The 21366-nt window shown below is 37.9% G+C and overlaps 1 protein-coding gene across 1 annotated transcript in view; it reads left to right on the top strand.

Moving 5' to 3' along the window:
• Window positions 1-2403: 2403 nt before the first annotated feature.
• LOC149849228 (uncharacterized) overlaps window positions 2404-21366 on the top strand; it is a 48179-nt gene continuing 29216 nt past the window's right edge. Inside the window, exons 1-2 of the mRNA XM_089999015.1 lie at window positions 2404-2559; window positions 4421-4564. Coding sequence (XP_089855141.1) covers window positions 2490-2559; window positions 4421-4564 — 214 coding nt within the window. The 5' untranslated portion in view covers window positions 2404-2489. The remainder of the gene's footprint in view (window positions 2560-4420; window positions 4565-21366) is intronic.

Genomic DNA, 21366 nt, shown 5'->3' with positions numbered 1-21366 from the left:
AACATAGTCAAGTGTAATATCACATAGACTTGAGGTGCCTGCACCTTTGTCAAGTGCATTGTCATGATCGTCTACCTGATTATCAAATTGCATTTCGTCTGTTGGAATATTCAAGTCAAGAGTGAATCTAATGCATGCACCCTTCTTATCATGTACATCATTAGTGCACATATTCACTTCTTCAGGTACGTCGATAGTACGGATGTTCGTTGCTTCATGACTTTCCAATGATTGAGATACATCATCTTCACTGCAACTAGTTGATAAGCTCAACACTGTCATGAGCAAACTATCAATTTGAGTTAGCCAACACATACGTTTACTATAATTTATTCAAGATGCATATAACAATGGTTGCCGATTAGTTAAGCAAGTCAAAGAAACGATTGAATGAATCACAGTATCAAAGCAACGATTGAATGAATCACAATATCAAAGCAATAACATAATAACTTACAAATCGATAATAACAAACAAAACCATATCTCACAAATCGACATTAGAAAATACATAATATCTTACAAATCAATATATGACAATTCAACATAATATATTATAAATCGATATACGATAATTCAGCATAATATCTTACAAATCGATATACGACAATTCAACATAATATATTACAAATCAATATTAACAACCAAAACAATATCGCACCAATCGACACTAGAAAACACATAATATCTTACAAACCGATATACAAAAATTCAACATAATATATTAAAAATCGATATTAACAAACAAAATAATATCTCACAAATCGACACTAGAAAACACATAATATCTTATAGATCGATATACATCAATTCGACATGATATATTACAAATCGATATTAACAAACAAAATAATATCTCACAAATTGACACTAGAAAACACATAATATCTTACAAATCCATATACAACAATTCAGCATAATATATTACAAATCGATATCAACAAACAAAACAATATCTCACAAATTGATACAAGAAAACATATAATATCTTACAAATCGATATATAATAATTCAACATAATATATTACAAATCGATATTAACAAACAAAACAATATCTCATAAATCGACACTAAAAAATACATAATATCTTACAAATCGATATACGATAATTTAGCATAATATATTACAAATCGATATTAGCAAACAAAACAATATCTCACAAATCAATATACATGTTACTACAATCAAGATTTGTGTTACATTGCATATACTGAGTGAATGGACGATACCGGATGGGGTAGAGGCCCTTGCTCGCATCTATAACCAAGCATTCTTGTCAACAGATCCCACCGCCTTATAATATCTTCAAGTTTACAACTGTTGAAACGATAAAACCTATCTACAATAATAAAACAATGCCTTAATGACACTCACAATGACATACGTTCTTCAACAATAGCATGATGACATGGAAATGTACCCATGACGCTTTAATAACACTTATTGTAATGTTTGTGCATTATTGCTTTTTTCCATACTGCCTAACAAAAATGAAGAAGAAGAGCAGATTGTAAAAAGAGATGGCTCACAAATCCCCCTATGACGCCCACAAATGATTGAACCAGTCGTTCAATTTATAGTTATCTCCACGAGATAAGAACGAACCTGAAAATGTTTTCTATCTAACACAAGGCAGGAACGAGAAGGCGACCATGTGTTGTAACACAAGCTAGAAACAAAGGCGGAACGTGCAAATCTATTTACGGGGAGCGGGAGGACATTTTCGTCCAACACATATCTATCTTACGAGAGGACATTTTCGTCAAAAGCATATATACCTTTTTTATATGTTATTTTATTATAAAATCATCGTGGGCAACATTGACATATGAATTATCACGGGTCCCAAGATATTCCTCCATACACACCGGAACACGCAAATTTGTGTTCGGGGGGAACACACAACACCCTCTCGGTGCAAGGTGTATCCTTAGCTTTTAGAGCTGGGCCACATAAGGCATGACCGTTGTGAGCTCCACCCTAAGTTTTCCACGCTTGGGCGAGGGTTCCTTATTATAAAAAAAATATTTGTTTTCAAATTTTTTAAAATATTCTATTGCCCCATTTTTCGCTTGCCAAGAAAATCCCCATACTGAAATTCATGACACTGTTTTCCGATGGTGGAGTTTGAATCTGGGTCCTAGAGCTGACACAGAGAATGCCAGGATCGAGTGATTTGGCATCCTCACCGTCCAATGGACGGTGAAGATGTCAAGATCTCCTCCGCTCTTCAGCCGTGGCCGACGAGCATACGTTCGTAATTAATCTGAAAAGTAGGACCTAAAAGAAGAGTGAGAAGGTCGTTGCGGTTGGTTGGTCCACAATTTAAGCGGGAAACTTCCGAAATGGGTTCCCTTTTTTGTTAAAAGCGTTTAAAACGCCGCCCTCATCCTATTGGGCGTTTGGATTAGGGTTTCTGCTCTCTCTCTCTCTCTCTCTCTCTCTCTCTCTCTCTCTCCTTGGGAAGAGGGTGGACGACGACGCCGGCCATGGAGGAGGTGAAGACGTCCGCCGCTTGGGTCGCAGCCCGCTCCACTCACGTCACCGTCGATTCTTCAGGTCTCCTTTTTCCCCCTCATCCGTTCCCCTTATTCTTCGTCCTTTCCCTGAACTAATCATGCTATGTGTTTTTTTTAGTTACCCTTTTCTCGGGATAATTGTTTACTTTCTCGTTCCAATGGACGATCTTAGTCCGATTCTCGCTAATCTCCTCTCAATTTCTTAATTTTATCTTGTTGGTAGTTTGTCGAATTTGTTGTCTTCGTGGTGGTTAACTAAATGTGGGTGCGGTCTGCGAGATTCTAAGTTTTTTTGGGGTGTACGCCTGGCTGTAATTGGTTGCGATTTGGTCAGATTGATGAAATTTTAGTCCGTGATGACTGAATGTTATGGGAACTGATGCGTTTCTAGTTTGCGTGAACGATAAGAGGAGTTTCACCTTTTGGCAATGAGAATGTTTGGCTTGGAATTTGAAGGGTTCTTTGGAGCAGTGAGGCCATGGTATTTTTGGATGCGTTGAATGGACTCTGGGGACAACACATTGAGTTTTTGGTTTTGCTAGATTCGGCTCAACAAGCGGACTTTTTGGATTGGAATGTGAATCGTTGGTGGAGAATTTTGAAAGATTGCTTACGTCAATGGGGTTCCAGTAGTTTGGATGTGCTAAGTTGGCTCTCTCAGTGAACTTGCATTGAGATACAAATCTTTTTTTTCTTTTAATTATTAATATGAGCTGTCATCTTTCTGCAATTTTCATCTATCCATAAATATCCTAGAGGATTCATTTAGATAAATTGCTAAAGATGAAAAAGTGCAAGAAATCACCCAAAAACAGTTCAGTCGTTTGTTTTATGAGACACACGATAAGTTACATTCGACGAGTGAACCTTTTGGAAGGTCAAATGCATAAAATTTAACATTTTGACGTTGCACGTAAAAGATTGTTGATTTTAAATTTAATAGTTGATGATGCTTTACTTGTGGTGTTGATGCCACCTTCTGCGTAATTGATGAGGAACAAATTTTGTGCATCAGAGTAAAAAATCCACTTGGTAGAATGGTATTGCCTTTCAGAAATTGGTTATGGCGAATCTGGACCAATTATTTTCAGTTAACTTTCCAATACAGTTTTACATCAATGTAACCACCTTTTTTCTTCAGAATCACGTTTAATTTGAGCTGAGCGAGAGGCTACACAAATATTTATATAGATTCTTGATTAATCATATATGTTTATTGGATAATTGAAATAATGATCATACAAAAGGGTTATACTCAGAGAACTTTTTGGTTCTGTTTTGTTCTTAGTTGAATCATCATGGGTTTAGTAGGAATCTGAGGTTTCAATTGATTCATAACGCTTCATCAATACAACTGGAAAGCCTTAGCTGAACATTCTACATGTCTTTGGCAAAAATAATATGAGATCACATAGAAATCTTTGGTCAATAATTAACATGAATGCGTCATATGTGGTACATAATTGAATACTTGAAGCATGGTTTCTACTTTGCATTGTGTTGTTATTCATGCTTTCATGGTTCCTTACTTTTTGCAGTCCTCACAATTTCTAACGTACTAACAGATATATTCCTGCAATGATCTCTTGATAGTGCTCATGCAGAACCACATTTGTTGCCTCTTTTGTCCTGTAGAATTTTCCATATTTTCTTTTCCTTCTTTATTTTGCTATTCTTGTTGGTCAATTTTTATGTAAAGTGTAACAGAAAATACTACTTTCTTTTCTATTTAGTTTTGATGTTCGAGTTTATTGGTATGCTTGTTGTTCTGTCTTATATATAGCATTTGTCACATCTTAAGTAATTGTTTATGTGTACACTGCTATAAGTGAATTAACCTAATTGAAAATATTTTATTTGTTCCAAAGTTTTGTACACAATTTCTCCATTTGTTTCTGCAGCAATTGAGAAGCTAGTGGACCAATTAGAAGGCTCACTTCCACAAGTCAATTGGGACTTTGAAGGGATTCATTATTTTGATAATGGGCAGCTTACTGTGCAATATCTTTTGGTATTGGACACACTTAACTTTTGTTTCTGGCCAGGTATCCTTTTTGCTTCTATAGTTTTATTTCTTCCCCCTTAACTTCATTTAAATGTTTTACCAGATCGCTTATCCCTTTTTGGTTGCATATTAAAGTATATTGTGTCATCATTGGCTATTTTCATGGTTCACAGTTTGAGAAAGAGCACTTTTTACAGGTTTGTGGCATTTGAGAAAAATGCCTTTCATATTTGAATTGTTGTTGTAAAAATTTAATCAGTATCAAGCTAATATAGCTTCTGCTACATCTCATTTATATGTTCCACATATTTGGTCTTTTAATTATTAAATTGCTAACTTATTTTGTTTAATAATTTGTGTTGTAAATTGACTTTTCTGGTAAGTCATTCTTGTCTGTGATTGCATGTGCAGATGTTCATCTGTATATGAAATTCTTTTTTTCTCATGGTATACTGTTCATCACATTTTGTTTTTGATATTCCATAATTTATTTGGACTTTTTTTTTATTTGTGGTTTCTAAACCTTATAATACATGAACTAGCAATTGAAATTACATTCTCACTTTCATTCGAACCATCTTATTTCTATAGACTTACCAGAGTTTGTGTCTTTAAATCAAAGTTCAGGAGATCAATCTTGATCTTTCAATTTCAAACTGTATGAGGACTCTAAGCCATAATCCCAACATGGATATTATGTGGCATAGGTCTTCTATTTATTGGGAGAAACCAAAATCACAATTTGTCAGTGGCATTTCATTTGTGGTTTCTAAATCTTATAATACGTGAACTAGCAATTCAAATTGGATTCTCACTTTCTTGAGAACCATCTCATTAGTATAACTTACCAGAGTTTGTGTCTTTAAATCAAAGTTCAGGAGATCAATCTTGATCTTTCAATTTCAAACTGTATAAGGACTTTAAACCATAATCCCAACATGGATATTATGTGGCATAGTGTGAACACCCCAAAATTTTCAAAATTTGTAAAAAAAATCCACTTTTGCCCCTGACCCCCATTTTTTTGAATAATTGAGTCAGTTTTCAATCTAAATTCCAGTTATTTCTCGGATTCACTGGAATCCAAATCTATTTTCTATATCTGACTCAATTTCGGATCCAGATACAATATTAGAATCCAATTCTGAGCCCTGTTATCCAATTTTTAAATCAAAATTATAAAAATACCAAAAATAGTTTTTGAATGGCTCAGACAGTTCATCCGGTATCCATTTGGATCCACTGTTCTATGTTTTCTCGATTCGAGATCCAAAACTCGAATATATTTCTCAAAACTCTGGATCCAGACCCGTTTATTGAAGAAATTTCCAACTCCATGGATTGCTGTGTCCTCATTAGTTGCATTACAGTTCAGGGAACTGCTGCAACTTCCAACTATCCGCAACAACTCAATGAGTTGCGGTGATTTCTTCAATTGCACATCAGTTCAATGAACTGCTGTGGCTCCTACATCCCATATCAGCTTAATCGATCGCTGTGATCTCCCAACTTCCAGCTCTTCAACACCTACCCTGCTGCACATCCCTCCTCACAGCGATCATACAACATCCAGCATTCCATTGGCTACCTGCCCCACCTGAGCATGCATTATAATCACTACCACATTGCTTCATATCTCAATCTGTCCCTGCGCATTCTAATATGCATCTTCAGCAAGGTTTCTGTTTTCCCTTGCATATTTAAAGCATTTTTTGTATAACACACGTGCATTTGCCGCATAAAGTCATTGCATCTTCAGCAAGGTTTCTATTTTCCTTTACTTGCATAGTTAAAGCATTTTTTGCATGACATACATGTGCATTTGCCGCATAGAGTCATTAATTCTCAATGCTTGCACTTCATTTTTGTGTTGTATCTCATTTTTTGTAGATATTTGCTTTTGATTAGTCGGCATCTGAGTAGATGATGAGTTAGTTCAACAAGACCTACATAGTACTATGTCTTAGCAATGTTTTCATTTCACCATCTATTTCCTCATTAGTTTAAAGCATTAAACCTACATATGTATTTTCTCATCCAACATGATTTTTCATTTAGCATTGAGTAGATGTATGAATATTCCATCATCTTGCATCTTAAATACAAATGTGATATTTCTTTCTATATGCATCTTTCATCTTGTGCTAACTTATTTTTGCAGGAAATATGTGGAAAATGCAATTTTTCTTCTTAGTTTAGAATTTTTTAATTTCAATTCAATTCAAAGTTGTAATAATTAGATATTAATGAGAATTTTGTATTTTCAGTATTAGAATAGAATGTATGAGCATGCATTTTTTCTAAAATTACTTGTTTCATCTTATTTTCTCTTTTATTTCAAAAATTCACGAATGGAAACACGAACGACACATACACCATTCTAATAAAAGGTAATTAATCCTAAGTAAATGATTTGCATTTATGACCATAGTCAAAATATGAACAATACTTAGGATTTTCATCTTTTATGAAATAACATTAGATCCACACTGGGTCTCTTTCAAAAATCATCATATTTTATAAAAAATTTCTTTCTTTATCAGAGTTTGACTTGTAAATTAATTAAAATATATATTCATGGCCATAGTCAGGATATATTGAAAGTTGATTTCATTTCAAACCCTATAAAGGCGCCAAAATGTATTTTATTCTTTATCTGAATTTAAATACAGATTATTTTATAATACATCTGTGACCATAGTCATGAATGCATTATAACTTTAATCTTATTTCAATTCTCTTAAAGAATGAAATATGCTTTTCAAAATCCAATTTTCAAATTCTTTTAATTCATTCATCATTTAGGATAGAATTGCATCTCCTTTTCAAATTATTTCAAACTCTTCAAAAAAATCCAAGTGATTTTGAGATAAATTTTCAAATATCCTCTTCAAATCCTTTTTTCAACTTTTATTTCTCAATTCAAAATTCATTTCTTTTAAACTCTATCTTAAATTCCAATTTCCAATTCTCATTCTTGAATTTCATATTTGAAAATTCCAAATTCCTTATTTCCATTTATAAATTTTATTTCAAATTCTGAATTCTAAATCCATTTCAAGTCAAAGTTTTGAGATCCTTTTGCAATTCGAAATCAAGTTTCAAGATTTATCTTGAAATTCAATTCTAACTGTCCAAATCACCTTCTGATTTCGAATTTCCAAGTTTAAATTCAAGTTTTATTATCCATCTTCATTCCAAATTTCAAAATCTCCAAATCTAAAAAATGTTTCTGAGTTTCCAAATTCAATTCACTTTGAAATAAAAAATCAAAGTTCTGAGATTAGTTCTAAAATCGATTTTCTTTAACTTCATGATCAATTTCAAATCCAATTCAGGATTTCCAAAATCCAATTCTATTTTCAAATCCCATCTCGATTTCTAAAATCCAACTCTATTTTCAAATTCCATTTGGATTTCTCAAATCCAATTCCATCTTGAATTTCAGATTTCAAACCCAATTCCATCTTGAATTCCAGATTTCAAATCTAAATTCCATCTTAAATTTCAGATTTCAAATCCAATTTCATTTTCCATATTGATTTCCAATTCCAAATTCATTTTTGATTTTCATCTGGATTTCTCAAATCCACTTCCATTTCCAAATCAATTTAGGATTTTCAAATCCAACTCCATTTTCCAATTTCCTCTGAATTTCTTAAATCCAATTCTATTTTCGAATTCCATTCTGATTTCAAACTTTAAAATCCAGAATTCAATTCCATTTTCAAAACCCATCTTGATTTTCAATTCTAAATTCAAATTCCAAACTGTATTTTCAAATTCACTTTTCAAATCTATTTCAAAGTCTAAAATCAAATTCAAAGTCCAAATTCACTTTCAATTTCAAACCTTTCTCTTTCAATCCAATTTCAATTCCTGATTATTTCAAGGCTCAGAATTTCAAATTCTCTTCTCTCAAAACTATTTCAAGTCTTAAGTTTAGATCCAGAGTTTAACTTTTTCCAAATTGATTTCAACTTTGTAAAAATCATTTTTCTTTAAATGTTTTCAAACTTATCCCAGAATCACTTGGAAAGTCCCAAAAATTCCTAAATTATTCTTCTAAAAAAGCACACATCTTTGCATTTGCATTGCATACGCATGATTCTTTGTGCATTTTTAAACTTAGAATAATTTATTAGATATTATTTAGGCAAAGCAAAATGCATAAATTCGATCTTTGGTTCAATTACCCCTGGTAAAGGTGCCAGGAACGGTTGAATCTCGTTCCGACGAGCGAATCCCGTCTCTCCATTTTTTTTCGTAAATTTTCAAAACGGAGGCGAGTGATTTCAAAACATTTTCAAAATTAAGGTCAAGTAAGACCTTTGCAAAAGAGTTCCTCTCTTTTCTTTTCTCTTCTCTCTTCTTTTCTATCTTTTTATCCCCCTTCAAAAAGGGAATAGAGGCTAGAAAGGAAAAAAGAAGGAAAATAGGAAATCAGAGAATTTTTTTCGCAATGATCACACATAGGCCCTCTATTTATTGGGAGAAACCAAAATCACAATTTGTCAGTGGCATGAAAGGGTGTAAACATGTCGATTAAGTCCAGTTAGGTTTGATAAAACCCGTCATATTATCTAAACAACTTTGATGGTTCAGGGCTGATCTTCCTTTTGTATTAGGGCTTCTTCTCACTCTCTGATTTAGTTGAGCTTGAATAAAATTGTCTATTTTCTTAAAAGAAAAAAAATACTAAATCAGGCCTTTTCTAGCTTTCTTGAATCTAGGCCTCTAGCTCATCATCAAACTGAGAGAATTTTTTTTGTAAGTATTCATTTTGGTTTTAAGAGAAATATGTATGTGACCTTGGATGAACTTTATAGCAGCTTCATGTAGTTCCATTTATTTTTTTGTTTAGGCATAAGTTTATTTTCTTGATGTACATGGAAAAATTGGAAATAATGCTTTTCTTTTATGCTATGTAGTCAAAAGTCCCGACTAGGCACCGACTAGTCCGCCTAGTCGGTCTAAGCTAAATAAAACACCTAGGCTTTGCAATTCCTAGGTGGGTACCTTAAAAGGTACCAATTTTGGTGACTAGGGATCGACTAAGGTGCCTAGTCGAATGACTAAACTGCCTCTGTCTAGGCACGAGGACAGTTTAGTTATTTATTATTCATATATATATTTTTATTTTTCTGTATACATATAATTATATGTATGTGCGTGTGTTTGTGTGATTTGTTGTGTGAAATCATGAAAACATGCTTAGTTATTATATTTATATGTGTGTGTGCTACTTTGCTTTTGGGATTTTTCCTGTGAAACATTGAAAGCATGCACAATTAATTTTAATTGATTATGTTTTTTATATATGCGTATGTTACTTTGTTTCAGATGAATTTTTCTATAAGAAATGCTTTTTTGATGAAATAACAACCAATAAGAAATAGAAAATCTCAAATAAGTACTAAAAAATATGAGATTAACATATAGAAGTAACTAAAAACTGATTACATAACTGAAAAATATATGAGATTAACTAAAAAAAGTTAAAATATACTAAGAAACTGATAACATATCTGAAATAATTGGAAAATATATGAGATTAACCTACAAAAGTTAAAATATATGAGATTATTCTAAAAAATATGAGATTAACATATAAAAGTAACTAAAAAAATGATTACATAACTGGAAAATATGAGATTAACCAACAAAAGATAAAATATACTAAGAAACCGATTACATAACTGAAAACTATATGAGATTAACCAAAAAAAGTTAAAACATATGAGATTAACACATAAAAGTAACTAAAAAACTGATTACATAACTGGAAAATATATGAGATTAACCAACAAAAGTTAAAATATAGTAATATACTACGAAATTGATTACATAACTGAAATAACTGGAAATACAAGAGATTAAGGTTTTCTCGACACAAATCTCACAGAATTTTACATTGACTATAGGGATTTTCTCAACCAAAAATCTCAGCAATAATTTATGTTATAGCAGGGATTTCTCAACAAAAAATCCCAGTAGAAATATACTTTAAACAATAGAGACTTTTCAAGGCAAATCTCAACAGAAACACACGTTGACAGTAGAGATTTTCTCAACCGAAATCCCAGTAACAATCATGTTAACCATGGGGATTTATATCCACAGAAATTCCAGCAGAGATACACTTTATCGATCATGAATTTATCAACAGAAATTCTAGCAACATAACTTTTATAGCAAACATCTATATATTGTGTTATGATTAAAACCAACACCCACAAATAAAATAAAGCTAAAACTACTGTACACACACATATATATGTGAAGTTTTCAGCTGAGTTCATGATGATTTGTTGGCTGCCCTTGGTTGACAGTCAGCCTACTGTCTTGGGATTGCATCTTGCTTTTCAAAAAAAAAAAGCTGAAGTTTTAAAGTATGGTGGTTTTGGGCCGGCTAGCAGCCAGCCGAGCCGAGCTCAGCTGACTGCCAGGCCCTGGCAGAACACACACAGGCCAGGGCCGGGGCCTGTGCATGGTCTGCCAGACCCAACCGAGTGACTCGGCTGGGCTGGCTCGACCAGTCTAGGCTTGCAGGACTGTCAGGCATTGTAATAACCGGAAAAAGTAAAAATAAAAATTTTAAGCTTGGATTCGGGTCAGACCCGAACCCAATTGAGGCATCGCCTTCCGTGTCTTTTGAAGACAGCGATGCACGGGTTTCAAAGAGAACCCCCGCCCCCTTCTTCCTCTCTCGTTCTCTCTCCCCGAAACCCCTCGCCACTCTCTCTCCTCTCTACCTCTCCTGTCTCTGTCCTGTGACGGCCGGGCGCCGACGACGGAAATCGCCGACCACCACTTTCTCCCCCTTCTTCTGTCGCCATCGACGATCGAGGCTGCCAACAGTCGTGTCGGCGACCTTCACCTGCGACAACCCTCGTCGAAACTCTGGTGAGCCCCCCCCACCCGATCACGGCTTTTCTCTCGTTTTCTCCCATTCTCCTTGCTGCCGTCAGCGATCGTAGTCGCCGACGTCTTGCCAGCCATCGTCGATGTCCCCTTCTCTCCCCTCTGCTTCGTCTCTCTCTCGCTGTCGCGTGCGATTCGAGCTCCGACGATCATGCCAGCGACCTTCACCCGCGATAACCCTCGCCGACGACAACCTCCCCTTTGCGACCTCGCCGGCGACGCCTCTCTACTCGACGACCCCCAGACATGCTGTCGGCCACCTCCTTCCTTCTCTCTGCTGCAAAGGCGCCGGGGACCCACCGCCATCGCCTTCCGCTCCGACGACCCCCAGGTACGCATCCACCTCCCCTCTTCTTTTCTTTTCCTTCCTCCTCCTCTTCTTCTTCTCCGTGAGGGGTCGACCGACAGGTGGCAGAGCCCCCTGTCGTCGCCTCTCATCAGCAGGGGGGTTACCCCCTGCCTTTCTCGGGATCGACCGACAGGGGGTTGAGCCCCCTGTCCTCGCCTGTCGTCGGCAGGGGGACGTCCCCCCTGCTTCTCTTTTTGGGATCGACCAACAGGGGGTTGAGCCCCCTATCGTCGGCAGGGGGACTCCCCCCTGCCTCTCTTTTTGGGTCGACTGACAGGTGGGCAGAGCCTCGTGTCGTCGGCAGGGGGACTTCCCCCTGCTTCTCTTTTTGGGATCGACCGACAGGGGGGCTGAGCCCCCTGTCGTCGGCAGGGGGACTCCCCCCTGCCTCTCTTTTTGGGTCGACTGACAAGGGGGCAGAGCCCCCTGTTGTCGCCTCTCGTCGGCAGGGGGACTGCCCCCTTGCCTCTCTCTCTGGGTCTACCAGGAGGGTGGTGCCGAGCACCCCTCCTCGCCTGTCTTCCTCTCTTTTTCTCAATTGGGTGGGCAGGGGTCGAGCCCCTGCCACCTCCCTGCACCCCCGTTGTTCAGGGGAGGGGCCAAGCCCCCTCCCTGCTCCCTCTTTTGAGCGTCAGGCAGGGGCTTTGCCCCCTGCTTGTTTACATGTTCTACAGGCAGGGGCCAAGCCCCTGTCTCTTTGCGTATTCGGCAGGCAGGGGCGAAGCCTCCTGCCTCCCCCTTTGTGGTAACTGGTAGGGGCTTGGTCCCCTGTCTCCTTGCTCTTCTGGCAGGCAGGGCGACGCCTCGGCCTCCCTCGTTGCCTTCTTCAGGTAGGGGTGCAGCCCCCTGCCTCCTCGTAGTTTGCTGACAGCAGGTTAGCAGGGGCTCGCAGCCCCTGCCCCTACTTCTTGCGCTATAGCAAGTGCGCAAGGATGCGATGCCCTTGTCTCTGCTTTCTTCGCGTTAGGTCAGTGGCAGTGCCCCCGACCTTCTGTTTTTGGTGTTAGCTTCCTAAGATTGTCGCTTTTGCAGCTCGTGCGACGGATCTTGCTCGCGCTCCGCGACCCGAGCCATCCATCACTTACACTCGCAGACGCCAGCAAGCTTGCAACTCCCAGAGGTAGGGGAAGATTGCACAGAAGACTTGGACAATTGAATTGAGTTCAATTAACTAAAAAGGACAATTAAATAAATATATATGCATATATATATCATATATATTTATACGAGTATGCATTTAACTCAAGGACGTGGTTTCGCGATCCTTGTCCTTTACTTTGCCGTTGCGTATCGCGCAAAGGTTTTACGTTGCACTCCTGCTTACAGTATTTTACTTTGTCGTCGCGCATCGCGCAAAGGTTTTGCGTTGCACTCCTGCTTACAACATTTACTTTGCCGTCGCGCATCGTGCAAAGGTTTTGCGTTGCACTCCTGCTTACAGTCCTTTACTTTGCTGTTGTGTTTTGCGCCCAGACTTTTGCTTTTGCATATGTGTTACCGCCTTGCCATTGCAGATGACGCTCAGGTTTTCGCTCATTGCATACGCGTTTGAGGCATCCTCGTGGAGGATGCAAGAGGCATCTACCACTCTCCCTCTTGCGACAAGAGTTGAGTCGGGAGCTAGCGATACATCCTTGTCTAAGGAGAGGGATACCTCGCAAGGATCCTGACTCTTCGTGTACGCATTCCTGCAAAGTCGACTTGAGATTTTAGGGAGCTGTGCAAAAGCATCAAAGACTGCCCAAATCGAAGCATTTGGAAGGATGCGATTGACTGGTTCTGTTGAGAAACCTGTATCCCGTCTATCGAGGTCGGTATCGAGTGATGCAAGGCATGTAGATACTCCGATAGCGGATGAGATTCTAGAAAATCGCATGCATAATGTTGGCCCAAGCTACTGGCTGTTTCAAAAGATAAAGAATGTTAAAAGTAAAGTTCATAAACATTACATCTTTGTGAAATACTCCTGTTGAGGCTTCTATTGATGAGTTATACCCCCTTTCATCCTAAAGTACTTGTAGTCGTGCACTACACGCTAGTACTGTGATGATTGGATGAGACGGTCCTGCGACCTCGATCAGTGCTAAATGCACAATGCTGTAATCACATAAATGGCCTCACATTCGCCTTCACAGGCAAGATGCTCGAGTGGTTTAAAGACCACAATATAGGATGAGTCGTTAGTTAAGCAACCCTTAACGCACCCATTCGCTTCTTGTTGTTCTGTCAAGGGAGAGGGCAGAGCGGTACAAAACTCCAATTGACAGGTTGTTAACAACCACCCCACGGGCAATGATCCGACCTCCTCGGTCATTGGAGTTAGGGGAAATGGGCTACAATAGTTAGCTCAACACTTCTGCAGAAGTTGGATGCATCCGTGGCACTGCTTATCAGCCTTTGGGGAATCCTTGCTAAAGTCGTCTCTTTAGAAGCAGACTCAACTAGCTATTCGGGTTATTGAAAATACATAGAATAACAGACGCCCGAACTAGTCTTAGTTGTTTCTACATTTTGCCTGCGCGTACCCGCATGCCAGTAATATCAAAACATAAGGTCTGTTCACACTGGTTGATTACTCGCTTGCTCGATAGTTCAGTATGTTACTCGTTGAGCTATGCACGCCTGTCAAGGCGTTACTCTATTTGGTTAAACTGCTTACGCAGTTCTTTGCTGAGTAATAACTAGCTTCTCGTACTAGTTAAGTGTTTATAATAATAGCATTATGCCAGTTGCTACATATTAGCATGTGACTTGCTTTACCCCTTGGTCGAACTGCTTGGTGCTTGTTATAACGTAGCACTTGTTGGCTTGCGTCTCTTATAATTGATGTGATTGCATACAACTCATAATCTACGAATTGGTGGCAACTAGGATCAAGGTTTTAAAACCCGTGACTCAGAACTCGACTCGTTCTTTATTGACTCATGACTCGGCGGGTCAACTCGGTGACTCGGACTGAGTTTTGTTAACTTTTGATTTTAAAAGAAAAACAATATATAATTTGTCTGAAACCATGTTTTTGAGTAAACATAGTCTCCAAATGTCTGTAAGAATATAAAAACAACTGCAAAGAGCTATAGAGGTTTGCTTGAATAATTGAATTTGATATCTATACAAGCACTTTGACTAATTCATGACTTAAATTAGAGGATTTGGTCACCATGAGTTCAGTCTACTACTACCTAAGGTTCCTAAAATGGCCAATCATATATGCTAGCTTGTTTTAAAAGTTTTAATTCCCTCTCTAACAAATCCATAAATATAAAACATGGATATATGTGAATATTGAAAGTTTACAGAATGCCCAATATCAACATAAATAAACAATTTTCTCATGTATAAAACTATGCAGGAAATATATTAATGGCACAACTATAAAAAGACTACTAATATTTGAATATGTACAATGCTTGTTCACATAACAAATGGATGATGAAACCTAAATGTGACTTCCCATAGGCACATTTGACCCACCATATATAGTGAGAATCATTTCTTTAAAATATTTTGCTAGAATAAGTTGATAACACAGGGTGAACAGTAGTTCGAACAACATGGCGATTTTATTCTATGGATTTAAATGCTTTTTTATCTTTAGATGATTTTTATTTTCTTTTTTATACAAAATCTGGGGGTAACCCTTGTTAAAATATATGTACTTATATATTTCGAAACTGTAATTTGAGACTCAAAAAACAAATTTCAAACATCACAAAACTCGCCCGAGTCAGGCCGAGTCAAGCCGAGTCAGGCCGAGTCAAGCCGAGTCAAGCCGAGTCAGGCCGAGTCAAGCCGAGTCAAGCCGAGTCAAGCCTGAGTCAAGCCCGAGTTTTGGCAAACCGAGTTTGCCTTGCCAGGTTGACTCGCTGGAGGGGCGAGCCGAGCCGAGTCAGCCGAGTCAACGAGTTGACTCAGCGAGTTTTAAAACACTGACTAGGATTGATATGGCCGCTTGTCTTATAAGCTACTTACATATTATGATATAACTACTGATGTATGATTGCTTATCATGTATAACTTATGAATGGCTTGCGATGCAAAGGTTTATGCCTTACGATTAATTTAATTACTTGCTGATGGACTGAGCCATTTGATGATAATTGTATGTTTTACGAGCATTGTTATGAGTGCTTGTCTTATTCAGTTGTTTTGTTTGGCTGTCAGATAGAGTTAGTTACTCTTCGCCTATAGAATCAACTGGATTGCCATATCTGCGTGTTTTCATGTATCGTTTACGCATGCTTTGAGGTCCTATTTGAGGATTGCAATGTTCCTTATGGCAATAAAACGATGCGTAGTATGATATGCTTCTGTGTGATATGATTGATGTGCCACGTGATAAGAAATGTTGAGAGTATGCGATAATATGTTCATGGTTCATGGAACCTTATTGGAGGAATGGGTGATCGTGTGTTTTGTTTTACCATGTGAAGTGATACGATGTATATTGCTGATATACATGCTTGTGCCCATATTGGTGGCTACTGACCCCGAGGTGGTCAATGGTTCAGAGCAGTCGATTGTATTGATGCATGTATCACTGAGTTGGTTGTCTGTTGAGGACCTGATCTCCAAAGGATTATCTGCGAGGTCGTGTATGATCAAGACCAGGTAACCGGCTAGAGTGGTAGATTCTCTATGAGGATGTGCACTGTCCACGAACGGGTAGCCGCAAAGACGGTGAACTCCTGTGAGGAAGTGTATGATCCAAGACCAGGTATACCATCTAGGGCAGAATTCCTTGTGAGGTTATACATTTCCCAGACCAGGTGATCCGGCTTTGATCTTGTTGATTGTAATAGTGGCTATCGACCTTGAGAGCGGTCATTTGCGTTGATGCGTGTATCACAATGATTTTCATTGGATATGACATTTGTTGGGGACCGGCTTCCCAAAAGTTTCGCTGTGAGGGTATGTATGATCAAGATCAGGTGACCCGACTAGAGTTGTAGATTCTCTGTGAGGATGTACACTGTCCACGAACGGGTAGCCGCAAAGACGGTGAACTCTTGTGAGGAAGTGTATGGTCCAAGACTAGGTATACCCTCTAGGGCAGTAATTCCTTGTTAGGTCGTATATCTCCTGGACCGAGCGATCCGACGTTGATCTTGTGTTTTTGCTTACCATAAAAAGTTATGGTGAGCTGTGATGATCTTCTGAGATTGTTTGAGATAGCCATTTATAAATCTATAGTTTAACTTTCTGTTTTAGCATGATTACATGCAGGACTCAGATGTGAGAATCAGATCGTTAGCGATTTTAGATAGTGATCATGTTTTGGACCTTCTATGGAAAGGTGGGTTTTTCTAAGAAAGTATTACGCCTTAGTGAGTCATAACCGGTGGCAGTTGACCGCGTAAGGTCTTGAGAGATGGGAATAGTTTAAGGTGGTTCAGGACAAGAGTTTGTTAGAATTAGTGAGTGCGACAAATGATGTCCTGATAATGATTAAATGTAGAGACCTCGTTCTAAGAATGAGAACAAGCTTGTAGCGTGATATTTCATAGCTTACGATCAAATGAATCGTCTTGCTACGTTTTGCCATTTGCACTACTTACGCATTTGCACTGCTTACTTACTCGCTTGCACTGCTTACCTGCTTTGAACCACTTACCTTGTTGCACTGCTTACCCTGTTGCACTGCTTCCCTGCTTAACTGCATATCTGCTTTAAACTGCTTAACATACTCAATTAAATGTACTTAATTCAGTTTCCTGTAGTCTCTCTTGTGCACCTACTAGTTTTTCGCGAAACTAACTCATTCTATGGGTACAGGTGATGATTAGGTACACTACGGGCGATGGCGCGATTGCAAGATAACTTCAGGACTTCTTCTTCATGCTCTTAGCTCGCGTCCTGGACGTTTTGGGTTTGTAACAGATTTTCCTTGGGATATCCGAATTTTGTGAGTTTTGGTTATTTTAGCTAACGTGCCCAAAGTTGTCAGCTTGCCTTCTGAATTAACAAAAGAATAGTCTTCAATTGATTTTATAAACAAACTCTGTAGGAAAGATATTTTTTTCTAGTCTTTTGCCTGTTTTCTGAAAGGTTTGCAAGTTTGAAATTTTAGGGCGTTACAGGCATAGTCCAGCCAAGAGGCTAGATTGACACAGGCCTAGCAGATCACTGCCAGACCCAGTTGGGTCTGCTCAAACCAGACCCAGCCGACCCGGGTTGGCTGAGCTTGATTGGGACCCCCGCCGACTGGGTGTTAAACTTTTTTTTCAAAAAAATTTATGGTTGTGTTGTGGTTTGTTTGGGTTCAGTTGGGTCTGGACTGAACCTAGCTGGATAGGCGAACTACAAGGGAAAGGGTAATATTAAGATTAAATACCTGGTGTTTGCAAAAATCTGGAATTTGAGATTTTATATGCATGAAATTATGTTTTATGCATGTATGCTATGACTGAGAAAGTTTCATGTGTTTGAAATTGTATGACATGCTCAAGCATTATGCAAGATGAAATTTGTTTTCAATGCACATGTATACATGAACTGATGTGTGTCACATACGCATGAATGCATGGATGCTCACATGTTTAATTGAATAGATTTATGAATGAAAGCATGCATTGATTCACATGTTGGTCCCCGAATGGGAGCATGTTTGGGGTATGGTTGTGTGAATGCATACATTTGAATATGAATACATGCTTAAGGATATAGTTATTGGCAGGCATGGTTGTGCATTGAAAAACGAAAAGTAATGAGTGCATTGACATGTTCCTTAAGATTTTTGCATATGAATGCATAGATGATCAAGATGGATAATCATATGTTGTGGAAGCCTTGAGTCGGTGTGCTCCTTACTTTACTTATTTATGCATTGTAAAGATCATATTTGATATTGTAGTTTTAATTGCATTGTTCTATTGTTGCCACGGGTGGTAGACTGTGAAGAGCTGCACATGTTGATTTGCGAGCTTATGGTTGCATGTTGATTTGCAAATTTATGAAATTGATTTTAATAATAGGATAAGAAAAAGAATAATGTAATTAACGTTTTCATGATGTTCTTTCTACAGAAAGGTAATCTAGGGCTTAGCGGTTTGGAGACCGTGATGAGACTAAAACTCTGTGTGCGTTGTTGTTTCCTCTGAATTCGATATTGAGGTTCTTATCCTGACCACGGTTTAGGGAGAGTCCGCCACTTTGCCTGGGGGTGGTGTTTAGAAACAACTGTTGTTTTGGTATACCAAAAAAAGTGGTGCTAGTGGATGCTGATTTTCATGGTGTCTCCGACATTAGATCTGATTTTTAATGTTTCGATGGATGGTGTTGTTTCTTGATATCGGTCGAGGGCTGAGTTTGGAACCCAGTAATAAAATACAAATTGTGTGTTAAGTTACCCTGGGAACCAAACTTGACTTCGGGGATTTTTCTCATTTGGTGTATCCGCGAACAACAATAATTAAAAAGAGAAACTTAAATTATGTGTATTTAATAGAGACATGCATATGAAAACAAATTCTAATAAGAGATAATAATTTGCTCATGCATTGCACTGAAGCCATGCATATTCCTGCTATGCATTCGGTCATGCATGTTTACATGTTCCCTTAACTGTTAAATGCTGGTGAATGCATAATGTTGTCCCTAATGCATGTTAAATGGTTGTATTGCTTAAATTGTGATTTCTGTTATTTATTAAATGTTCCCTTACGCTTAATAATTGTCTCCATTGTATGAATGCTTAATTGAATAATGAATTTATCGTAAATGTATTTTCTCTAAATTATTGCATGCATCTTATCTATGTTCTTTATACTTATTTGTTTCATTAGAGAGATTCATACGTCAGATTCTTTGGATTCTGACACCCTACTTTTTGTGTTTTCGCAGCCTCAGATGCCTAATAGAGAGAACTTGCTTTTGAAAAGAGTCACGAGGGGACCACACGACTACATGACAGATTCTTTGGACGGCGTGACTCTTTTCTTTTGTCTTTCTTTTGCTTTTTTTACTTCATTTACTTATGTCTCATACTCTTTACATTTGAATAAATAAAGTTTGGTTTGGTACGAAAGATGGGTATAAGATCGCTTGTGGTTGGTTGGGTTATCCAATGGTGAGTGAAACTGTAAAGGCCCCAGGTCTTTGAAAATGTTTTCGCACTTGCTTTAATATAATTTTTTTTTGCATTTTCAAGGGGTATAAGATTTGGTATACATGAATAAATAGGAATAGGAATGGAGTATGGATTGTTATTAGTCGTGAGTTTATAGATAATGTAGTTGAGGTGCGTTGGAAGGGTGATAGGATTTTACTTATTAAATTAGTATTATGTACGAATATTATTAATATTATTAGTGTTTATGCACCTCAAGTAGGTTTAGATGATTCCATTAAGCATCAATTTTGGGAAGATTTAGATGGAGTAGTACAAAGGAATCTTATGGAGAAAAACTTTTCATCGACGGTGACCTTAATGGACATGTAGGCATTAGTAGGGATGGATTTGAGAGTATCCATGGAAGCTATGGTATAGGAGAAAGAAACGAAGTGGAGAAAGGATTTTAGAATTTGGTTTGTCCTATGATATGATCTTAGTAAACACTTGGTTTAGGAAGATGGAGTCTCACCAAGTAACATTTAAAAGTGGGATTAATACGAGTCAGATAGATTTTTTTCCTACTTAGAAAGAGAGATAGGGGTTGTTGCATCGATTGTAAGGTTATACTGGGAGAAAGTGTAGCTACACAATATAGAGTCTTAATTTTAGATCTTAGAATTAGAAAATGCCGCAAAAGGGATAGACATAGGATAGATCCTAGAATTAAGTGGTGGGCACTGAAAGGAGCTAAACAAGAAATGTTTGTAGAGCAGGTAGTTAAGGAAGTTGATTGGTGTCTCGAGGAGGATTCAGAATCAATGTGGAATAAGATAGCGGGTGGCATGAGAAATGTGGCTAAGGAGGTATTGGGTGAGTTTAAAGGCGATGCACCGCTAGGTAAGGATACATCATGGTGGAACGAGGATGTCAAATTAGCTATTAAGGTTAGAAGAGAGTTATAGAAATCTAAGAGTCGTGATAATGAGAATTTGGAGAAGTATATGATAGCAAAAAATGAAGCTAAAAAAGTAGTTCGAAACGCGAGAGATAAGGTATATAAGGAGGTTTATGACAAGTTGGATACCAAAGAGGGCGAGAAGAATATTTATAGGCTTGCAAAGATGAAAGATAGGAAATCGAGGGATCTGGGTATGGTTAGATGTATCAAAGATGAAACGCAAAGGGTTTTAGTCAAAGATGAGGAGATTAAGGAGAGATGAAAATATTATTTTGATAAGATATTTAATTGAAGTCATGCTCAGGATCTTGGAGACTTCTCCATTCCTTTTTATGAAATAAATCGTGACTTCATGCGCAAGATTCAAAAGAAAGAAATTGCAGAGGCTTTGAAGAAAATGAAATCAAGAAGGGCAGTTGGCCCAAGATGGTATACTTATCGAGGCTTGGAAATGCTTGGGAGAGAAAGATTTAGAATGGTTGACAAATCTTTTTAACAAGATTTGGCGGACAATTAAGATGCCTAGTGAGTGGAGGAAGAGTACTTTGGTGCCTCTAT

Source organism: Nuphar pumila, chromosome 1 (assembly GCF_984573655.1).
Source record: "Nuphar pumila chromosome 1, dmNupPumi1.hap1.1, whole genome shotgun sequence".
NCBI lineage: Eukaryota > Viridiplantae > Streptophyta > Magnoliopsida > Nymphaeales > Nymphaeaceae > Nuphar > Nuphar pumila.
The sequence above is the reverse complement of the archived record's forward strand: the minus strand, read 5'-3'. Positions and strand labels throughout refer to the sequence as shown.